General features: G+C 44.5%; 1 protein-coding gene across 1 annotated transcript; it reads left to right on the forward strand.

Annotated features, from left to right (window-relative positions):
- Positions 1–2728: 2728 nt before the first annotated feature.
- LOC311036156 (CD81 antigen-like) lies at positions 2729–3442 on the forward strand (the record flags this gene model as incomplete). The annotated part of the gene is made up of 1 exon (XM_084044683.1): positions 2729–3442. The coding sequence occupies one exon, from the start codon at positions 2729–2731 to the stop codon at positions 3440–3442; it is 714 nt and encodes a 237-aa protein (XP_083900809.1).
- Between the last annotated feature and the right edge of the window lie 16348 nt (positions 3443–19790).

Consider the following 19790-nt stretch of genomic DNA (forward strand, 5'->3'; position numbering starts at 1 on the left):
CACACACACACGTGTGCATGTTCAGAAAATAACACAGAAAAGTCGACGACCGTGACATTCTACTAACAAGGTTTTAGTACATCCATGGAAAGCAGTGTGTGTGTGTGTGTGTGTGTGTGTGTGTGTGTGTGTGTGTGTGTGTGTGTGTGTGTGTGTGTGTGTGTGTGTGTGTGCGTGCGTGCGTTCACTGAGCGTTCACTATGCTCACACAATGAGAGAAACCATGTGCACACTGCCAGGTCCGCTTACATCAGTGATACATCAGTGTTAATGGTTTAACTTTAAACTAAATGTGGTGTTCCACTAACTAACACACAAACACTGGAATGGTTGAACATTCATAACTGACTAAGGGTGCGTTCGGAAATACACATTTTAGTAATATTTTGACCAGGAGTATCTATACTTTGACACAAGTACGTTGTCCACCACTGGCTATCATGTATACGTCTGTGTGTCATCAATGTTCTGCTTCCCCTCTGTCTGTGTCCTCATGCTCTGATGTAGAGACGAGGCAGGTGTCCCCGCTAAGTAAACCGCTTGTGTAGCGAGATGGCAGCGTGTCACAGCCTTCTCCTTCCCCACGCTCCTCAGGGGAGGAAGCTTCTTTAGTCACTGAGCCAGAGAGAGAGAGAGAGAGAGAGAGAGAGAGCATTGGAACGAACAAATGTCCTGACCAGTGAAAAATGGCTTTGGTCACTGGCACCGCTACAGTCCCTCACAAAGCCACTCACCTGGAAGGACTCCACAGAATAGTGTGTGCACGTGCACGTGTGTGTGTGTGTGTGTGTGTGTGTGTGTGTGTGTGTGTGTGTGTGTGTGTGTGTGTGTGTGTGTGTGTGTGTGTGTGTGTGTGTGTGTGTGTGTGTGTGTGTGTGTGTGTGTGTATAGGCCTACTTGCGTGCGTGCGGTTTCCCTTGCCGTGTCAAGGGCTGGTAATTGGAGAGAGACAGAGGGATTGCTGATACATAACTTGTTCTTGCCACAAGGCTTCTCCCCCCCCCCCCCCCCCCACCCCTCCTCAGTCTGGTCTTGTTGCGGACCACTGAGGATCAGTGTTGCCAGATTCTGTGAGAGAAACAAGCAACCAGGTCTATGAAAACAAGCCCAAAATAAGCGACTATATCATAGGCCACACGAGCACGTTAAACCTACTGTATATACTGTGCCTCGGCTATTTGAAAACAAGCTTATAATATGTTGCGCTGTGAGCTTGTAGATCGGCTATTTTCTAAGAAATCTTGAAATATAATGTGGAATATTTGGATGTTTTTTTTTAAAAACATTCTAACACAAATCTGGTACGGGGCTCTCTGGCACAAAATGTTTTCAGATGGCGGATTGGGGACAAATACATCATATTGTAGCGACCCCGTAGAAGAGCCGGCCCGTAACTTGCTCCTGTCAGTGAGCTAGCTCTCTTGGCGTTGCTTGTTACCTGCCGGTCTGCCGAGCTGCAGAGAACAGGGTTTGATTCCAGCCCGGTGCGCCAAACGGTACATTGGTGTCACAAGCGGTTGAGGACCGCTGGAGCGTGCCCTTGCGTGAGGGACGTGAGAAGTGAAGCGTGAAGGCGCGCTTCAGAAAGGCAGTGGCGTAAAGTAACTAAGTACATTTACTTAAGTACTGTACTTAAGTACAATGTTGAGGTATTTGTACTTTACTTGAGTATTTCCAATTGTCTATACTTTTACTTCTACTCCACTACATCTTGGAGGCAAATATTGTACTTTTACTCCACTACAATTATTTGAAAACTTTAGTTACTACAGTAGTTACTTTGCAGATATAAATGATTACATTATAAAACATACATTAACCACTTTAGCCTTATATACATTTCGGCCATTTGAACATAGCAGATCTACAAGCTCACAACGCGTCGCATCGCGACGCGTTGTGAGCTTGTAGATCTGCTATTTTCAAACATTTTAGTCCTTTTTCCTTTTGGTACTTTAAGTACATTTTGATACCAATACTTTTGTACGTTTACTCAAGTACATTTTGAATTCCGGACTTTTACTTGTAACAGAGTACTTCTACAATGCAGTATTGATACTTTTACTCAAGTAAAACATTTGAGTACTTTTTTCACCACTGCAGAAAGGAGGGGGTAGTGTAGAGACCCTGTAATAGATCCGGCCGTAACGTGCTCCCCCAAGTTACCTGCCGGTCTGCCGGGCTGGAGACCGGGGTTCACAATGCCATGCCACCATGGCATTGTGCTCCAAGTCTAGTTGACACTACCCATGCAGGCCAGGGCTTGACATGCAACCTATTGGTCCGTGGCTGGTGACATCATCACACTACATCACAAACAGCTCTATTAACGGCTCAGCAAAGACTTACACCGTCACATCGACGAGAGCTAAGAACGTGGAACAGGTACACACAGAGTCAGACAGAGTCAGACAGACAGAAAAGACAGACAGACAGAAAGGACAGAAAAGACAGAAAAGACAGAAACGACAACTGACTAGACAGAGTCAGAAAGACAGGCAGAGAGACACCTGAAGACACACATTGTCTATTCTTCAAAAACATAATTTATCGTCACCATCACAGGTTTTCGCAGCGTGTGCAAAACAGTTTGTGGAATTAGCTTTTGATGCAAGTTCCATCGTTTTGGTTATTACCTTAAAGAAGAGAAGGGGAAGAAGAGGGAGGCAGGGGGGAGCAAAGGGGAGAGAGAGAGAGAGAGAGAGACGGAAGCAGAAACATCTGAGCCATGGCTCTCAGCGGCCGTGGCCCCAAATTCCTCAAGCACACCGTTTTTTCCTTCAACGTACTCTTGTGTGTGTCGGGACTTATCCTGACTTCAATCACGGGTTTCCTCGCTCTAGACAGCCTCTTCTTGGCCATCGACCCTGACAGGATGAACGGTCCCGGCTCAGTCCTCGTGTTTCTGATCGCCGTTGGCGGGCTGATGATTATCGTGGGGGCCCTTGGGTGTTTTGGCTCCTTCCGGGAGTCAGAGGTATTACTGCTGGCTTTCCTCACCTGTCTTCTCGTCCTGTTCGCGTGCGAGTTTTATTCCTGCCGCTGGGTCTGTCAAAACGGACAGACTCTGACCAAGGAGACGACGGAGTTCTACGACTCTTTGTACGACATGGCCGAGGACCGTAGCTCGATCGCTTCCAACGCGCGCTGGGCTTTCCACGGGATGCTGAACTGCTGCGGTAAAACTCTGACCGCGAATCTGACCCGTGACGTCTGCCCTCAGACAGGAAGCCAGCGTGCCGTGAGCTGTCACGACCGCGCCAAAGACCTCGTCCGCAATCCAATTTATTTCATAACTTGTTATTCAGTCGTGTTTAGCGTCATAGCCTTTGAGATGATCTGTGGCCTCGAGCTGTGCTTTTTGTGCACAACAGAGGTAGAGCCAGAGGTCAGACAACGTGGGGATGATCCCGGGCCTGGGCCGAGGCCTAGGGACGTTTGAAAATTCCAGTTGGTTATGAAACCTGATGGTAAAGTATACATCTGGGATCCTTAGATTGGTCAAAATGGCAGGGAAGATTGTGGGTATGTCCACACCCCCATGATGGCCAGACTAATATCACTGCGTAGCTATTAGTCTGGAATCTCTGTGTGAAACCTGCATTTCCAATAGACGGAAAAAATGCCTCTGGTGATAAACCCGCCCCATATTTGCAACCTGGGACCTGATTGGTGCCCCACAACTTCGGGGGCAGCTAAATCCAATCACAACTAAGTGGGGCCATACCACATCTGCTGAGGTTTTTTTTTTTTTTTGCACTGGCAGATTTTTCTGGTTTCCAGGCTACCATCACCTATTATAATAAAAATAATGCTGTCAAGTAGGAGATACAGGGTCCCTGTGGTGAGCTATAATAGGTATAGTTAATGCTGTCAGGTAGGAGATATAGTGTCCCTGAGTAGGTAAGCACTCATTTGTCCCTCGATCGATTACACTCCTCAATGAACACCTAATGGAGGGTAAATAGTAAATGGTGCATTTATATAGCACTTTCATCCAAAGCGCTTTACATAGATTGTGCATTACATTCACCCATTCACACACACATTCATACACCGATGGCGGAGGAAACCATGCAAGGCACCAACCTGCTCATTGGGAGCACTTAGGGGTTCAGTGTCTTGCTCAAAGACACTTCGACACTAACTCTGGGGGAGCCCGGGATCGAACTGGAAACCTCACGGCTTCCATCCGGCCGCTGTACGCCTGGAGCCACTGCCGCCTCGGAGGGCGGGCAGCGGGGTAGAAGGTTTCGAGGTGGTGCTAAGCAGGGGTCATCAATATGTCCGTACGCGGACAAATGTGTCCTTGGCAAGGAAATGTGTACACGGCAAATCATAATATCCAATTACTGAATGTCAAGTCTCCAGGTTTTCTTCAGAATATGTACGACACTGATTTACTAAAGACACTATGGCACATTATGAGTCCAACTATAGTACTAGTGGTTCTGAAATGTTTTATTTGCAAGGACCCCCTTAACTCTGAGAGTGTACAAATGGAACCAAATGGACTCGTAAGGGTCCATTTGGTACTCAAATGTTTTAATTAAGTATAAGTATCAATACTGCAATGTGGAAGTACTCTGTTACAAGTAAGAGTCCGGAATGCAAGATTTACTTGAGTAAAAGTACAACCGTATTAGAATAAAAATGTACTTAAAAAAGTAGAAAGTACTCATTATGCAGATTGTCCCATTTCACAAGTTTCAAATGTATAAAATGTACAATTTTTTTTTTTAAATAGCAGCTCTACAAGCTCACAATGCGTCGCATCGCGACGCATTGTGAGCTTGTAGATCTGCTATTTTCAAATGGCCGAAACGTATATAGGGCTGAAGTGGTTAATGTATGTTTTGTAATAATCAAAATCTACAAAGTAACTAGTAACAACAGTTTCAAATAATTGTTGTGGAGTAAAAGAACAATATTCGCCTCTGAGATGTAGTGGAATAGAAGTAAAAGTACTGGAAATTTGAAATACTCCAGTAAAGTAAAAAATACCTCAAAAGTGTACTTAAGTACAGTACTTGAGTACATGTACTTAGTTACAGTACTTTAAACCACTGCTGGGCGTGCGATTGGACAATAAACTGGACTGGACTGGACTGGGAACACAGCTGTTATCTACATGAAGGGCCAGAGCCGGCTGTACTTCCTGAGGAGGCCCCACTCCTTTGGTGTGTGTAGGACTCCTCTGAACATGTTCTACCAGTCAGTGGTGGCCAGCTGTATGCAGTATGCATCCAGCTGTATGCAGTGACATGTTGGGGGGAGGAAGGCGACAGCAGGAGGCTGAATAGGCTCATCAAGAAAGCCGGTTCTGTCCTCGGTACCACCTTGAATAAATGGGTAAACTATCATTCTACAGCACTGCCACCCAAGTGTGGAATGCTCTGATCCCATCCCTTAAAAAATGTCAGGCCTTTAAAACAGGCCTGAAAATCCACCTTTCAGGAGGCCAAAGGGGAGGTACTTATCACTTCTCCCTTTGAAAGATTACACCCCCCTTTTTTTAAATAGTGTTTTAAATGTGTGATGATATTGAATTTGTCTTATTTTATATTATGTTGATGAATTGAACACTTAGGACCTCAATGGAAACAGGTCTGCAAGGACTTTTTTGAGTGTATCCTTTTAGACCAAGTGTATGACTGTTCTTGTGCTGTTTGCATGCATGTCTAATAAAGTATTCAATCAATCAGTCAATTAAGTAGCCACAATATCACAACTATACTCCCATGTTTATAACTGATTGCGCCATGACGTCACTGCAGTGTTATCTCAATGACGACAACTCCAAATGGCTATTTAGAATAAAAGTCTGAACAGGTTTCTCAGTTTTATGTGATGATAATGTTGAGTCTAGTATGTTTAATACTGTTTCTGGGTGAGCTTTAACAACAGCTAGGATTAAAAGTTGAAAATAACCATGGAACATTCATTCTCACAAATCGATTGGTAGGAAATCGTCAGAAAATGGAGGAAAAGGAGGAGTTTCTGACGCTCTTGCAGAGGACACTAAATGCCTTTAATAAAGGTAGAACTGACTGTCTCCAAGCAAGAGAATATATTAAAGACCAAAGATGGAACATAGATTGGCATATCAAGGAACAGTTTAAGACGCTTCATCGGTTTCTAGAATGTGAAGAGGAGGCCATGGTCGCTGTACTGACAGAGGAAGAGCAGCAAAAGTTGCAGATGATTAAGTTGAAGTTAGACAGTCTGGACAGAGGTATTTCAACCCTTTCAAAGACAATAAAAGCCACAACGAAGGTAAAAATGAAACACGTAGCAGAGCTGCAGGAGCACAAGACCAAAGTGGAGCCCAAACTGCGGGCACTGCCGGACCCACGGATAGACCGCAGTGCGCTGATAGACGAGGTAAAACACCGGGGCAACCTCCGGTACAGAGTCTGGGGAAAGATGAAGGATATTATCTCCTACACTCCTGTTCTCCTGGACCCCATCACTGCCAGCACAGTCTACAACCTGTCTGGTGATCTGACCAACATGTCAAGACTTGAAGAAGAAGACGGATTTGAACCGCTTCCAGATAACTCAGAGAGATTTGACTACTGGTACCTCGTCCTGGGTGCCGAGGGCTTCAGCACAGGGTTTCACCGCTGGGACGTCGAGGTGGGAGATAACGAACGCTGGCAGGTAGGCGTGTTAGAAGAGTCTTTCCATAGGAAGGGAGGCAGAGGGGGGAATTTCTGGAGAATAATGTTTGCCGACGGTGAGTTCAACGCACGCAGTTCACCGGGCCGATACAAAGATCTGGAAGTTAATCCTAAACCCAGGAGGATCAGAGTCCTACTGGACTGGAACGGAGGAAAGCTGTCCTTCTCTGATCCTGATGCCAACACACACATACACACCTTCACACACACTTTCACTGACACACTCTTTCCATTCATTTATAACTGTACTGAAGAGCCTCTGAAAATCTTACCATGGGAGATCAGTGTCATTACTGAGGGCGACATTTCTCGTTTAGCAGGTTGTGGAGAAGGAACGGCCGTTCTACAAGCACAGCCTGAGCTTGGCCCGGTAGCAGCACCTCAGCCCAGCAAGGGCATGCAAATAGAACCAGTTCCAGAGAAGCTCTTCAGTGGAGAAGCAGGTGATGGTGAGGAGCGAGAACCATTTGAAGGTGTTGAGGTTTATGATGCTAGTGGCGCAGAAGACGCTGGAGATGGAAGGACCCTTACACAAGCAGATCCTGAGCTCACCCTACAAATAGAAGCCACTCAGGACCTTTGTGGAGCGTCCCAGCCCAGCCAGGACATGCAAACAGTACCTGTTACAGAGGAGCTCCTCTGCAAAGGAGGAGTTGATGGTGAGCAGCGACAGCTCATCATCTCTCTAAAAAACTCTACAGAAAGAGTTTTTAAGAAGTTGTTTGGAATTCGTTCTAAAGAACAAATTGCTGATTCCGAAGAGGCCTTGGGAGAATCAGCCTCCCAAAGCAGTTGGGGAGCGCCACAGGTCAGCCGAGGGGAGCTAGAGGAGCTCTTCTGTGAAGGAGGAGTTGACAGTGAGGGAAAAAAGGCAAATGGAGGATGTTCTGGAGATGGAACAGCCCTTCCACAAGTAGATCCTGGGCTTGGCCGGGGAGCAGCAACCTCACAGGGCGTCTGTGGGGCGCACCAGGACAGCCAGGACACGCAAACATGTCTAGTTACAGAGGAGCTCCTTGGCAAAAGAGGAGTTGGAGATGGTGAGGAGCAAAAGCGTCATGGAGTGGGCTCTCAGGAACAAACTGTCGCTTCCAAAGTAGTTCCTGAGCTTGGCATTGGCATTGGATCCTCAGCCTCCCAGGACCTTTATGGAGTGCCCCATGGCAGCCAAGAGAAGCCTGAGGAGCTCCTCTGCGAAGGAGGAGTTGTTGGTGAGGAGAAAAAGCCACAGGGAGGAGGTTCAGGAGAAGGAACTCCAGAGCCTTCAAAATCAGTTCCAGATTTTGGCCTGGGAGCAGCACCTCAGCCCAGCCAGAGCATGCAAATAGAACCAGTTCCAGAGGAGCTCTTCAGCAGAGAAACAGGTGCTGGTGAAGAGCAAGAACCACTTGAAGGTGTTGGAGGTAAGGATGCTAGTGGAGCAGACGCTGGAGATGGGACGACCCATGCACAAGCAGATCCTGGGCTCAGCCTGGAAGCAGCAGCCTCTCAGGACCTTTGTGGAACGTCTCAGCCCAGCCAAACATTACAGGTTACAGAGCAGCTCCTCTCTAAAGGAAGAGTTGAGGGTGCGGAGCGAAAGCTGCTCATCAACTCTTTTAGAAACTCTACGGAAAGAGTTCTAAAGAAGTGGTTTAGAACCCGTTCTAAAGAGCGAACGGCTGCTTCCAAAGAGGTTCCTGACCTTGCCTTGGGAGCATCAGCCTCCCAAAACATGTGGGGAGTGCCACAGGTCAGCCAAGCGGAGCTCCTCTGCAAAGAAGGACTTGATAGTGAGGAGAAAGGAGGTTCTGGAGTAGTAACGGCCACTTCAAAATCAGTTCCTGAGCTTGGCCTGGTAGCAGCATGTCAGCCCAGCCAGGGCATGCAAATAGAACCATTTCCAGAGGAGCTCCTCAGAAGAGAAGCATGTGGTGGTGAGGAGCGAGAACCACTTGAAAGTGTTGGAGTTAGTGATGCTAGTGGAGCAGACGCTGGAGATGGGATGACCCTTGCACAAGCAGATCCTGGGCTCACACTGGATCCTGGAGTAGCAGCCTCTCAGGACCTTTGTGGAACGTCCCAGCCCAACCAGGACATGCACACAGTACTGGTTACAGAGGAGCTCCTCTGCAAAGGAGGAGTTGAAGGTGAGGATCGAAAGCTCCTCGTCAACTCTCTAAGAAACTCTAAAGACATCGTTCTAAAGGAGTTGTTTAGAGCTCGTTCTAAAAAACAAACGGCTCCTTCCGAAGAGGTTCCTGACCTTGCTTTGGGAGCGTCAGCCTCCCAAAACATTTGGGGAGCGCCCCAGGTCAGCCAAGGGGAGCTAGAGGAGCTCTTCGGCAAAGGAGGACTTGATAGTGAGGAGGAAAATCCACGTGGAGGAGGTCCATCCCAGCATCATTATCATTATCATTATCATTATCATTACCATACTGGTGGAGCAGCAGGCTCTGGAGATGAAACAGCCCTTCCACAAGCAAATCCTGGCCTTGGCTCGAGAGCAACAACATCACAGGGCGCTTGTGGAGCGCACCAGGACAGCCAGGACACGCAAACAGTGCCGGTTACAGAGGAGCTCCTTGGCAAAAGAGAAGTTGGAGATGGTGAGGAACGAAAGCTGGATGGAGCCGGCTCTAATGAACAAATGGTCACTTCCAAAGTAGTTCCTGAGCTTGGCCTGGGGTCCTCAGCCTCCCAGGACCTTTGTGGAGTGCCCCATGGAAGCCAAGATAAGCCTGCGGAGCTTCTCTGCGAAGGAGGAGTTGATGGTGAGGAGCGACAGCCACGAGGAGGGCTTGACCTGACCCCATGCCAGCCTGCCAGGACACAGCTGAACAGGCAAAACAAACCAGTTCAGCTGGCGAACTTTGGAGGAAGTACAGCAGCGGACTCTGGAGAAGGAACAGCCCTTCCACAAGCCGATCCCGGGCTTGGCCCGGGAGCAGGAGTGTCCCTGCCCGGTCAGGACATGCAAATGTCAGTGGTTACAGAGGATCGTCTCAGTGAAGGAGGAGTTGGAGATGGTAAGGTGCAAAAGTTGCGTGGAGGAGGCTCTGGAAATCGAACAGCCCGTTCAAAGTCTGCTGTCTCTTTGGGGCGTGGCACGGGATCAGCCTCCCCCCACGCCAAGCCTGGGAGCCGGCCGCAATCCCATTCCCTGAGGAGGCAAAATGAACCGGTACAACTGGAGAATGTTGGTGGAAGACCTCGTTACGAGGAACAAGAGCTATGTGGAGGTCATGCAGACCATACTGGTGGAGTAGGCTGTGGAGATGGAATGGTCGTTCCACAAGCAGATCCTGACCTTGGCCTGGGAGGGGCAGAAGCCTCCCAGGATGTTTGTGGAGCATCCCAGGAATGCCGGGAGGAGCAGGGGGAGCTCCTGTGCAAAGGAAAAGTTGAAAGTGAGGAGCTAGGAGGTAGAGGAGATAGCGTTGCTGGTGGTGGAGCTGTTCCAGGGCTTGGCCAGGGAGCAACAGCCTCCCCCAACGCCAGGCCTGGAAGGACCCGCCAGAACCAGCCGAATGCAGCCGTTTCATTAGACGTAATAAAAGGATCTGGATTTGGTGAAACAGCCTGGTGGGAGAAGGAGGACAAAGAGAATAACCAGGACAAGGAGAGGTTTTGGATAGTGTAAATTAGGTATGGGCATTTTTTTGCTAAACGTTTAAGCTTTGGTATGTGGGCGGTAAACCACAGTTAAACATCTATGATGTCATGTCAATAAATAAAGTATTTTGTGTGGGCAGTTCAAATAGGTCCTGAGCTAACTATTGAACTAGTGTAACATAGATTATATATCTCTGTCAGCTTGCTTTTAAAATGTTCTAGTTCTTAAGATTTTCTTGCTCATAAGATTTTCTTGCTCTTAAGTATTTTGCTTTGTCTGCTGGTGATTCCTTTGTGCACAGAACATAGATGAACAAATCAATGAATTAATTAAAAGAGCAATCATTTTAGCGAGTTATACTTAGTATTAGCCTTACATTACAGATTCAACCTACAGTAAATGATCCCAAATGTAATCGGAATGTTCTGAAACCGAGCATCATTCTCCTCCATCTGTCTCAGCGTCGGTACAACGGACAGCTCTCCATTCTGCTTCATTGCCTCTCGTTCAGTGCTTAACAGACTATTTACAAATTAGGCCTTTTCTACTTGTTATAAAAAGTAAATGAATACAATGTGCAAGTTTTCCTTTTTTATTTAAGCTGAAGGACAAAGCAGCATTTAGAGGAAACAGTAACTTTTTTCCCCCACACAGAGTGGTTTCCTTGTGAAAGAACTGCCCACTCAGAGTGGGTTCCTTATGAAAGAACTCCCCACTCAGAGTGGGTTCCTTGTGAAAGAACTCCCCACTCAGAGTGGGTTCCTTGTGAAAGAACTCCCCACTCAGAGTGGGTTCCTTATGAAAGAACTCCCCACTCAGAGTGGGTTCCTTATGAAATAACTCCCCACTCAGAGTGGGTTCCTTATGAAAGAACTCCCCACTCAGAGTGGGTTCCTTGTGAAAGAACTCCCCACTCAGAGTGGGTTCCTTGTGAAAGAACTCCCCACTCAGAGTGGGTTCCTTGTGAAAGAACTGCCCACTCAAGAGTGGGTTCCTTGTGTAGCACATTCTCTAAACGTAGTGGCAGTTGGAACTATAAACTGCTGTTTAGAAACGGATCAGTTCTTCAGTCTTGTGCAGTCATATATTGTTCGGTTATAAACGGCTGTAAACTTTGTTCTCTGAGTGAAGAGACTATCTCTCCACCCAACATATTTCATATGTATGGGGAATGACTCCGCCTCGGACATATCAAATATGTTGGGTGGAGAGATAGTCTCGATACGATAGAGAACGTTCGGTTACGCTGTAACCTTTGTTCTCCGAGTGAAGAGACTATCTCCACCCAACATATTTCACATGTATGAGGTGGGGTCATTCCCCATACGTATGAAATATGTTGGGCGGAGAGATAGTCTTGATACGATAGAGAACTCAAATACCTAAACAAGGAAAAAATGACATCAAGAATGATGTCATGGTGGACAGAGAGAATCAGAATCAGAATCAGGTTTATTGTCACATCACAGGTTTACAAGGTAAAAAAGTGGGTGAAATTCGTTTTTGTACATCATTCCCATCGCAACGTTAATTTCCATAGAAAGAAGAGTGGGGAGAGAGAAGAAGAAGAGGGGTGGGGGGCAAGTGGGAAGGAGATCAAACAGGAAAACAATAGAAGGCCAAACAAGTTTTGGCCTTCTATTCTAACAAGAGTTGGCAGCAGCTGGTTACTTGTAGGATGCGGGTTTGTGAGGGTGTGTGATTTCTGCTGTAGGTGATTGATGTGTTTGGCATTGGTAGTTATAACATAGTATATTATGCATATGTTATATATTATATATACATTTATTATATTGTCGCTGTCCAGCAGGAACCAGCTAACTAAAAAGATGAGTGTTTTGGAGGTAGCTGGTTCCTGTTGGACAGCAGAGATATATTAAATTAATTATTGTAATAAAATGTTAGATTATAATTTTATATATTATAATAATATGTATTATAATGTATATGATATATTATAATATAATAAATATTGTATTAATGATGTAATCTATTATATTGTTATATATTTTTAAATATAATATATTATTATAATGTTTTATGATATTGTATATATATGATATAACAACAATTAGATCATATGCATATAATATAAATATAAATAATGTTATGAGATATAAATATAAAAATATGTATATATATTTATATACATTTATATATGTTTTTTAAATATATAAATATACAAATGAGCCATAAATGAGCCAGTCTTTTGAACGGCTCTGTAAAAGGAACGAATTCCTTAAAAGAGCCATACATCCCATCTCTATTGTGCTGGTGATGTACGTGGAATGTGAATACTGATTAAGTGTAACATATCTATTGGTAAACAGACGTGTGAACTACTTCGAAACTTCCATATGCTGTGATTAGCACCACTTCAATAGCACAGAAAGGCATCACCTTGAAGCACCATTATTACCTGAAAAGTTGTTTGAACAGCTATTATAGTTTACTAAATTATGTATAGGCGATATGTTTTGGCAGTGGTGGAAAAAGTACTCAAAGTGGTAACTTAAGTTAAGTACCAATATTGCAATATAGAAATACTCTGTTACAAGTTTAAATCCATACAACTTAGCAAGACACATTTTTGGAACAAAATGCCTCAAATCATGAATGAAGTGTCCGTTTGCCGTAAAAGGCCTAAGAAGAAATGCCACCCTTTTCACATTGGCCTATTATAGCGCCACCAGGAGGCCATAATAACCTACCTGACCTGGTGGAGACCTGTGCTCCGAGGAGCACTTTTTCTAGTTCTTAATATTATTACTAGTGGTGGTGGTAGTAGAAAAGCAGATCTACAAGCTATCAACATAAATATAAAATGAGCCATAAATTATATGCCAAATATCAACAACGTATTAGAAACAGGGGCAAAGCCCAACCACCAGTCTTTACAAGTACCTTCACAGAAAAACAAGGGCATGTCGCTTGTAATTAGAGGACATGGCAACACTGAGCAGATATCAAAGAAATCTGTCATTTACTCCTAAATGTATTCAAATATTCTGTATTGGGCCCTAAATGTACTGTAATTGAGGGGGGGGGGGGGTATTATATGTATTTAGCCCCTCATTTGTAATGGAAATGTATGCTGTTAGGGACTGTTTGTTATTCAGTTGGGGGGGGGGGGGGGGGGGGTTCCAGATGTAATGTGTTTCTTTTTATTTCCTTGCCCCCTCCCCCCCGACCTCCAAATACTTGTCTGTACCCCCCGCCCCGAGTGACTGGAGGAAAATGCATGCCCCCCCCTATAAACCATATTTTTTTATATTGACACCAACAATAGGAGTAGAACATAAAATGAATGCTGATCTTTTCTGAAGTTATTATAGGCGAATTTAGCGCCCTATTTCACGTCGGGGTCCATTTGGTTCCATATGTGTCCTCTTGAGGTTACAGAAACAGCCTAAACGAAAGAAAGTCTGCAACACAGTTTTATACAAGCCTATGTAGTCTACTGGGGGTCCCTGCTTGATCTCTCTCTCAGCTAAGGGGTCTGAAAAACGTTGAAGACCCTGGACCTGGGTCCTGGATTGTATCATTATACATTTAATCCAGTATGCTATTTTTATGTATTTATTATGTTTTAAAAACATAGCGGACCTACAAGCTCACAATGCGTCGCATCCACGACGCGTTGTCAGCTTGTAGGTCTGCTATTTTAACTGCGGTCACGCTGGCCGCTCTTCAGAGAGACCGCAGTCTATTTTAGGAATCAAGTAAGCTATAGCCCTTCTGTCGGCAGCAGACAAATAGTTGCATTAACAGTGAAAAGTTGTGAAGCAGAATTTGTTTTAAACGCAAGCAGTACACCCAGAAACGCCATTGTGGTATGTGTGTGTGTGTGTGTGTGTGTGTGTGTGTGTGTGTGTGTGTGTGTGTGTGGGGGGGGGGGGGGGGGGGGGGGGGATCTCAATCGCGAGGGAGAGCGGTCCGAACGGAACCGACAAAACATTCTAAAATACTGGACCCGGCCCGAAACGGGACCGAGGAAAACTGGACCCGCTCCGAAACGATCCGAGGTTAATCCAAATGTACTACACCCGGTATGACCGGGTCTCGTACCCAACTGGAGTAACCCACCATCAATCTAGTGGTTACCATTTGCGCCTGGCAATCTCTGCTTCTCACCCATTGACTTGCATGTTAAATGATGGCTTTTTCCCTTAAAAATAATCGATCATTTCAGGAGCAAGAGCTTCAAAATCTCTTCTAAATCTAGTCAACAAGGCCTGCAGTAGGCTATGCACTGGACAAATGTGCATGACATTATTTCAATAAACTAAAAACATGGGAAATGTTAAGAGGGAGTAATGGATACACAACGTGGTCGACTGTCACGACCGTCATGGATGAACTTCAACCTGGTGTTTACACTTTCTCCATTTATGGCCCGTACATCTACATAAACGTTCATATTTCAAATATAAAGTGCTTATCCCATGGCGACGGATGTTACATGTATACGGACTCTCAAGTACCTGTATCATTCGTATTGTTCAATAAAAAGCATTTTAATCTGATCGGTGGCCATTTTCTCCACATGCTTTCAGCTGAGTGACCCTTTCGGTTGGTAGGTGTATTGCCCTCCGATACATTATGAAAAAATGGCCACTGATCGGATTAAAATGCTTTTCATTGAACAATACAGAATATACGGGTACTTTTGAGAGTCCCGTGCATAATTGTAACATCCGTGGCCATGGGATAAGCACTTTATATTTGAAATCTGAACGTTTATATAGATGTACGGACTGTAAATGGAGAAAGTGCAAACACCAGGTTGAAGGTGATCCTTGACTGTAACAGGAGTTTTCATGTACCACAGGCTACAGACTGCAGTAGCAGACGCAGTTAATAAATAGACGAACAAATTAATTCATTACTTAAACGTGCGGAATCCGAAACAGGCAGCGCTGTGATTCTGAATTTTGTTACGATTACGGTGATTAGTAGCCTATTATTAACACCACCTGGGCGAGTGAGTCGACTCGTGTAACTTTCCTGACGACAGAAACACACACACGCTGTTAAGAGAGAGAGAAAGAAAGAGCGAGCGAGAGAGAGAGAGAGAGAGCTTCCAAAGCCGAGCACAGCGCGTCTCCGCAACACAGACTGGTGTAAAGTCAGTGTTGTGTTCTAGTTTTTTTCGGAAGGTATACGCTACGATACGATGCGTACATTTACTCGAGTACTGTACTTAAGTACAATTCACAGTCACTTTTCGCCTCGCTGTATATATACATACTATATAAAAAATACCGGAGTAACGCACCATGTAATAACGGTAACTGAGTTACTGAATTAAAAAAAGAATGTGTTAGAGTACTAGTTACTGAAAAAAATAACGGCGTTACAGTAACGCGTTCAACACTGAGCACAACATACTTAATTGCACAATGGTGTTGCGTGCTGTAAATAGCAGATCTACAAGCTCACAACGCCTCCTATTCATGACAAGTTGTGAGCTTGTAGATCTGCTATTTACTGCGCACGACACCGACACACTCCTAAGTCCTATAGCTGAGCCCAGCACTTGGGTGTCGGGTTAAGATCTTCATATGATTTAACTGGGGATGGATGCTTTGTAGTTTGGAGATCGTTTTGACTGGCAAGTACATGTTGCGTTTTGACGACCTCGGTCATGTCATTCATACCGCGGCTATCCACATACCCCCCACCCCCATTTAGTTTGCCTGGTGTAGCCACTTATAGGTGCATTACTTTTGGTAGTTTATAAGTAGGATGTATTTCATTTACTTAAACACTACACTAGTTATACAACGCCACCAATAGAACAGCCTCACTTGCTCTGCCTGTGTGTGTGTGTGTGTGTGTGTGTGTGTGTGTGTGTGTGTGTGTGTGTGTGTGTGTGTGTGTGTGTGTGTGTGTGTGTGTGTGTGTGTGTGTGTGTGTGTGTGGAAAGGGGTGGGACTAGGCCGTAGCTGTTACACAGAGCTCTGCTGAGCTCTGCTTCTCTCAGTGTCTGCAACTCAAATGGCCATTCTGTGTGTGTGGAATGTCTGACGTTGAATTGTGGGCGGGCACTCGGCAAAATGTTTTATAGGTGGGCGGAGCTAACAGCCGAATTCCTGGCATAACTCCAAGGAGGAGATGTAAGGACAGAGAATACTTCTCTGTCCAAAAAAGTGAGCGACACCCACAGCCACAATACTAGAGGGAGCGACAACGACGATCTGGTACCATCCACCTATAGAACAACCATAGGTAAATGATATTTCTACTGCACTGCCACCAAGGTGTGGAATGCCCTGACACCATCCCTTAAAAAAAATGTGGATCACTGCCGTCTTTCAAAACAGGCCTGGAAAAGGAACTCACCTCTCCCCTTTGTTGTTTTATTTTTGTCAATGGTATTGTATGTCACTCTTTTAGGTTTGCATCAGCGTTTTTGTTTTTGTAATCCGTTTAGTCATACTTTACGACGTTCTGTCTGCTTCTCTATCATAAAAGACACAGACACACACACGCACACATGCTCGCACACACAAAGACTTCGAGCGAGCAGTTGGAAAACAACATACACGGTCCCAATGATACATATTGTATGTAATGACACTATAGAGCGCAATAAACACACACAGACACACACACACGCACACACCCTAAAGCCAGAGTTCTATAGTCATGTGCTAGTGTAGTGTTGCACACTGAAAAGTTGACATATGTGTGTAAGCTCGGCATCATTGTAAATGAGGGTCTGCCACAATGATCTCTCCGAGAATCTTAAATAAAGGTTGAATGAATGAATGAATGATATCTGAAACCTCTACAAGTGAGAATGTGGCTTTGCTTGCCAAATAGGGTCCAGCGGAAACAGAATCAGATTATTCTGGACATACAACTGCATTATTCAATTCTTAGTCAGTCAGTCAGTCAGTCAGTCGGGGGGCCTGTGAAACTACACGGCAGCTACAGTATAAGGCCGTCTCTGACAGTTAGCCCTGGCCAATATTAGCCTGGAAACCAGACAAATCTGCCAGTGCAAAAAAAAAGAAAAAAAGATTGCCCTCGGCAGATTTGGTCCGGCCCCGCTCGGTTGTGATTGGATTCTCACGTAGTGATATTAGTCTGGCCATGCCAGGCTAGGCCAATATCTCCCTTTGACCAGAGGTGATTTCCTCTTTGAATGTGGGGGGTTTTATCATGTATAGGAGACCAACCAGGTTTCAGTTATTATGCCTCGTTGTGTGTCAGACCAGAATAACTGGGGGAATAAAAACCGCACCTCTGCTGATAATTCTAATCGACTTCATCTGTAGAAAAGCACTCAGCAAGCCGGCAGCATATTTAACCCATCTAATCCGGGCACGCATCTGTGTAATTTTTTTGATTTCTTTGGCTATTCAAAAAAAGCAGATCTACAGTACAAGCTCATAGCGCGGCACGCTTGTAGATCTTTTTTTCCTTTTTTCTTTTTTCAAATCTTTGAATATATATATTTTTAAAGCAAAATTTGTAACTCAAATCTTTGCTTCTGGGGGATTCTACAAATGTCTTCTAAATCCTAACATGTTTTCTGAAAAATGTATGTTGCTATAGTATCAGTGGTGCTCAAACTTTTTCATGTCAAGAACCCCCAAAATGATTTGTATTTGCCCGCGGACCCCCATCTCAAAATATTTAGTTCCATGGACCCCCATGAAGCAAAGATTTTAGTTAAAAAATGTTTGCTTTAAAAAATATATATTCAAAGATTTTCAAAAATGTTCAAGATTTTTCAAAAAATAGCAGATCTACAACCTCATAGAGCGGCACTCGGTGCCACTTTATGAGCTTGTAGATCTGCTATTTTTTAATAGCCAAAGAAACCTCAAAATGACACAATGATGCGTTCCCGCTCTTAATGGATTAATAATGCGATTCAATTGAAATCTCATTTCCCCCTCACCGCAGTATCTCTGCTCCCCGTCACACCCAGAGAAGAGCCTTACCTCTCTCTGCTTCCAGCATGGGGAGTAAGAGGTTGTTTATGTTTACCCACGTGTTTATGTTCATTATCTGGGAAGTCCCAATCAGTCTTTGCAATCATGGCATTGCTTCCGATGGAAAGGCCATAGGGGAGAGCCGCTAAGATTGTAACATTTTTCACTTTTCGGTCTTTTACTCGGCAATCGTTTTACCTAAATTATGAAATATTTTCAAGCAAAGAACCTACACATATCTGCTATCATAAACCACTTCAAGTTTTTCAATTGATAAAACAGGTCGTGAGTTATTAAACCGAAAGTGGACGCTGTTCCGACGTTACATTTTAAGCGCTTATCAGACTAATTGTAACGGCCATAATTACAAAAGTAACATTGCTAAAAAACGTCATTAAACACATCTTTTTCAGCTTAAATCAATTATATTCATTTCAAGCAACTGTTTTACATTGTTTTCATACCAAGGATGTGATAAGATAATGTATCAAACGTAAGGAATGTATCAACTCATTGAGTGCCCAAATTATTATTATCTATTTCTGGCCATTACAATTTTTATTTTTTTATTTTTTCAAAGGAAAAAAAGAGTGCTTAGGAATCGAGATACAGCCTTTTTAAGTTATAAGTTAAACAAGGAGTGGATGGAGCTGCACATCTTCAGATGATGATATCTTGGGTTCAGAAAAATACTTCCTACTTCCTGGGCACGTTCATTACAGCACTGGTCACATACTGATGTGATGACGTTATGAGAAAAATGACCAATCAAGAGAAAACATGCTTGTTGCAACCATGACGCGTTACAATCTTGGCGGCTCTCCCCTACGAGGAAAGTGTGAACTCAACCGACAACGCACACGTTGTTTGGGCAACTCCAACGTCTGCCTCGCGTGGGTTTACTATGAAATCACATCAAAGGATGGGGTTCAGATTTACACAGATGTATATAGGGAAGACGCCGTATTCCATCTATACATTTTTTTGTGATTTACATTTCAGCTGCATGCAGGGACGGGAGACCAGAGGCCGATTCTACACATCAGGTGGAAACCTCACATGTTCAAAACTGTTACTTTTCAGGATTCAAATAAAACATGTTTTAATGGTAGTCAAGGGCCCCTGTATTTTCTGTTTACTAAAGAACTGGAGAGACCCCTGTTACTGAACAAACACTCTATAACAGCGATTTTTATAGAGTGCTGTTTTTTGTCTCTGCCAGGCTGAAGGCGTCCGTCCGTCCGTCCGTCCGTCCGTCCGTGAACAGCTAATCTCCGGCACCGTTGGTCTGATCGACGTGAAACTGCACACACTACATTTTTTTAAATTAGTACTCCTACAGATTTTGTCCCAACATCACGTATATCGGTAAACATTATCTCTATAGTCATGTGATTAAGACGGATCTGTAATATCATCCTGATTGGCTAAGATCCAAAGTTTGGCATGTTTTGAACAACATGCCCCAAATCATGAACGCATCGTCCGATTGCCGTGAAACTTTGCACGCACATTCCCACTAGTCCGCAGAAGAAATGCCACCCTTTTCACATTGTCCTGTTA

This window comes from Gymnoscopelus microlampas (assembly GCF_963454915.1).
Source record: "Gymnoscopelus microlampas genome assembly, chromosome: 20".
In the NCBI taxonomy this organism is placed as follows: domain Eukaryota; kingdom Metazoa; phylum Chordata; class Actinopteri; order Myctophiformes; family Myctophidae; genus Gymnoscopelus; species Gymnoscopelus microlampas.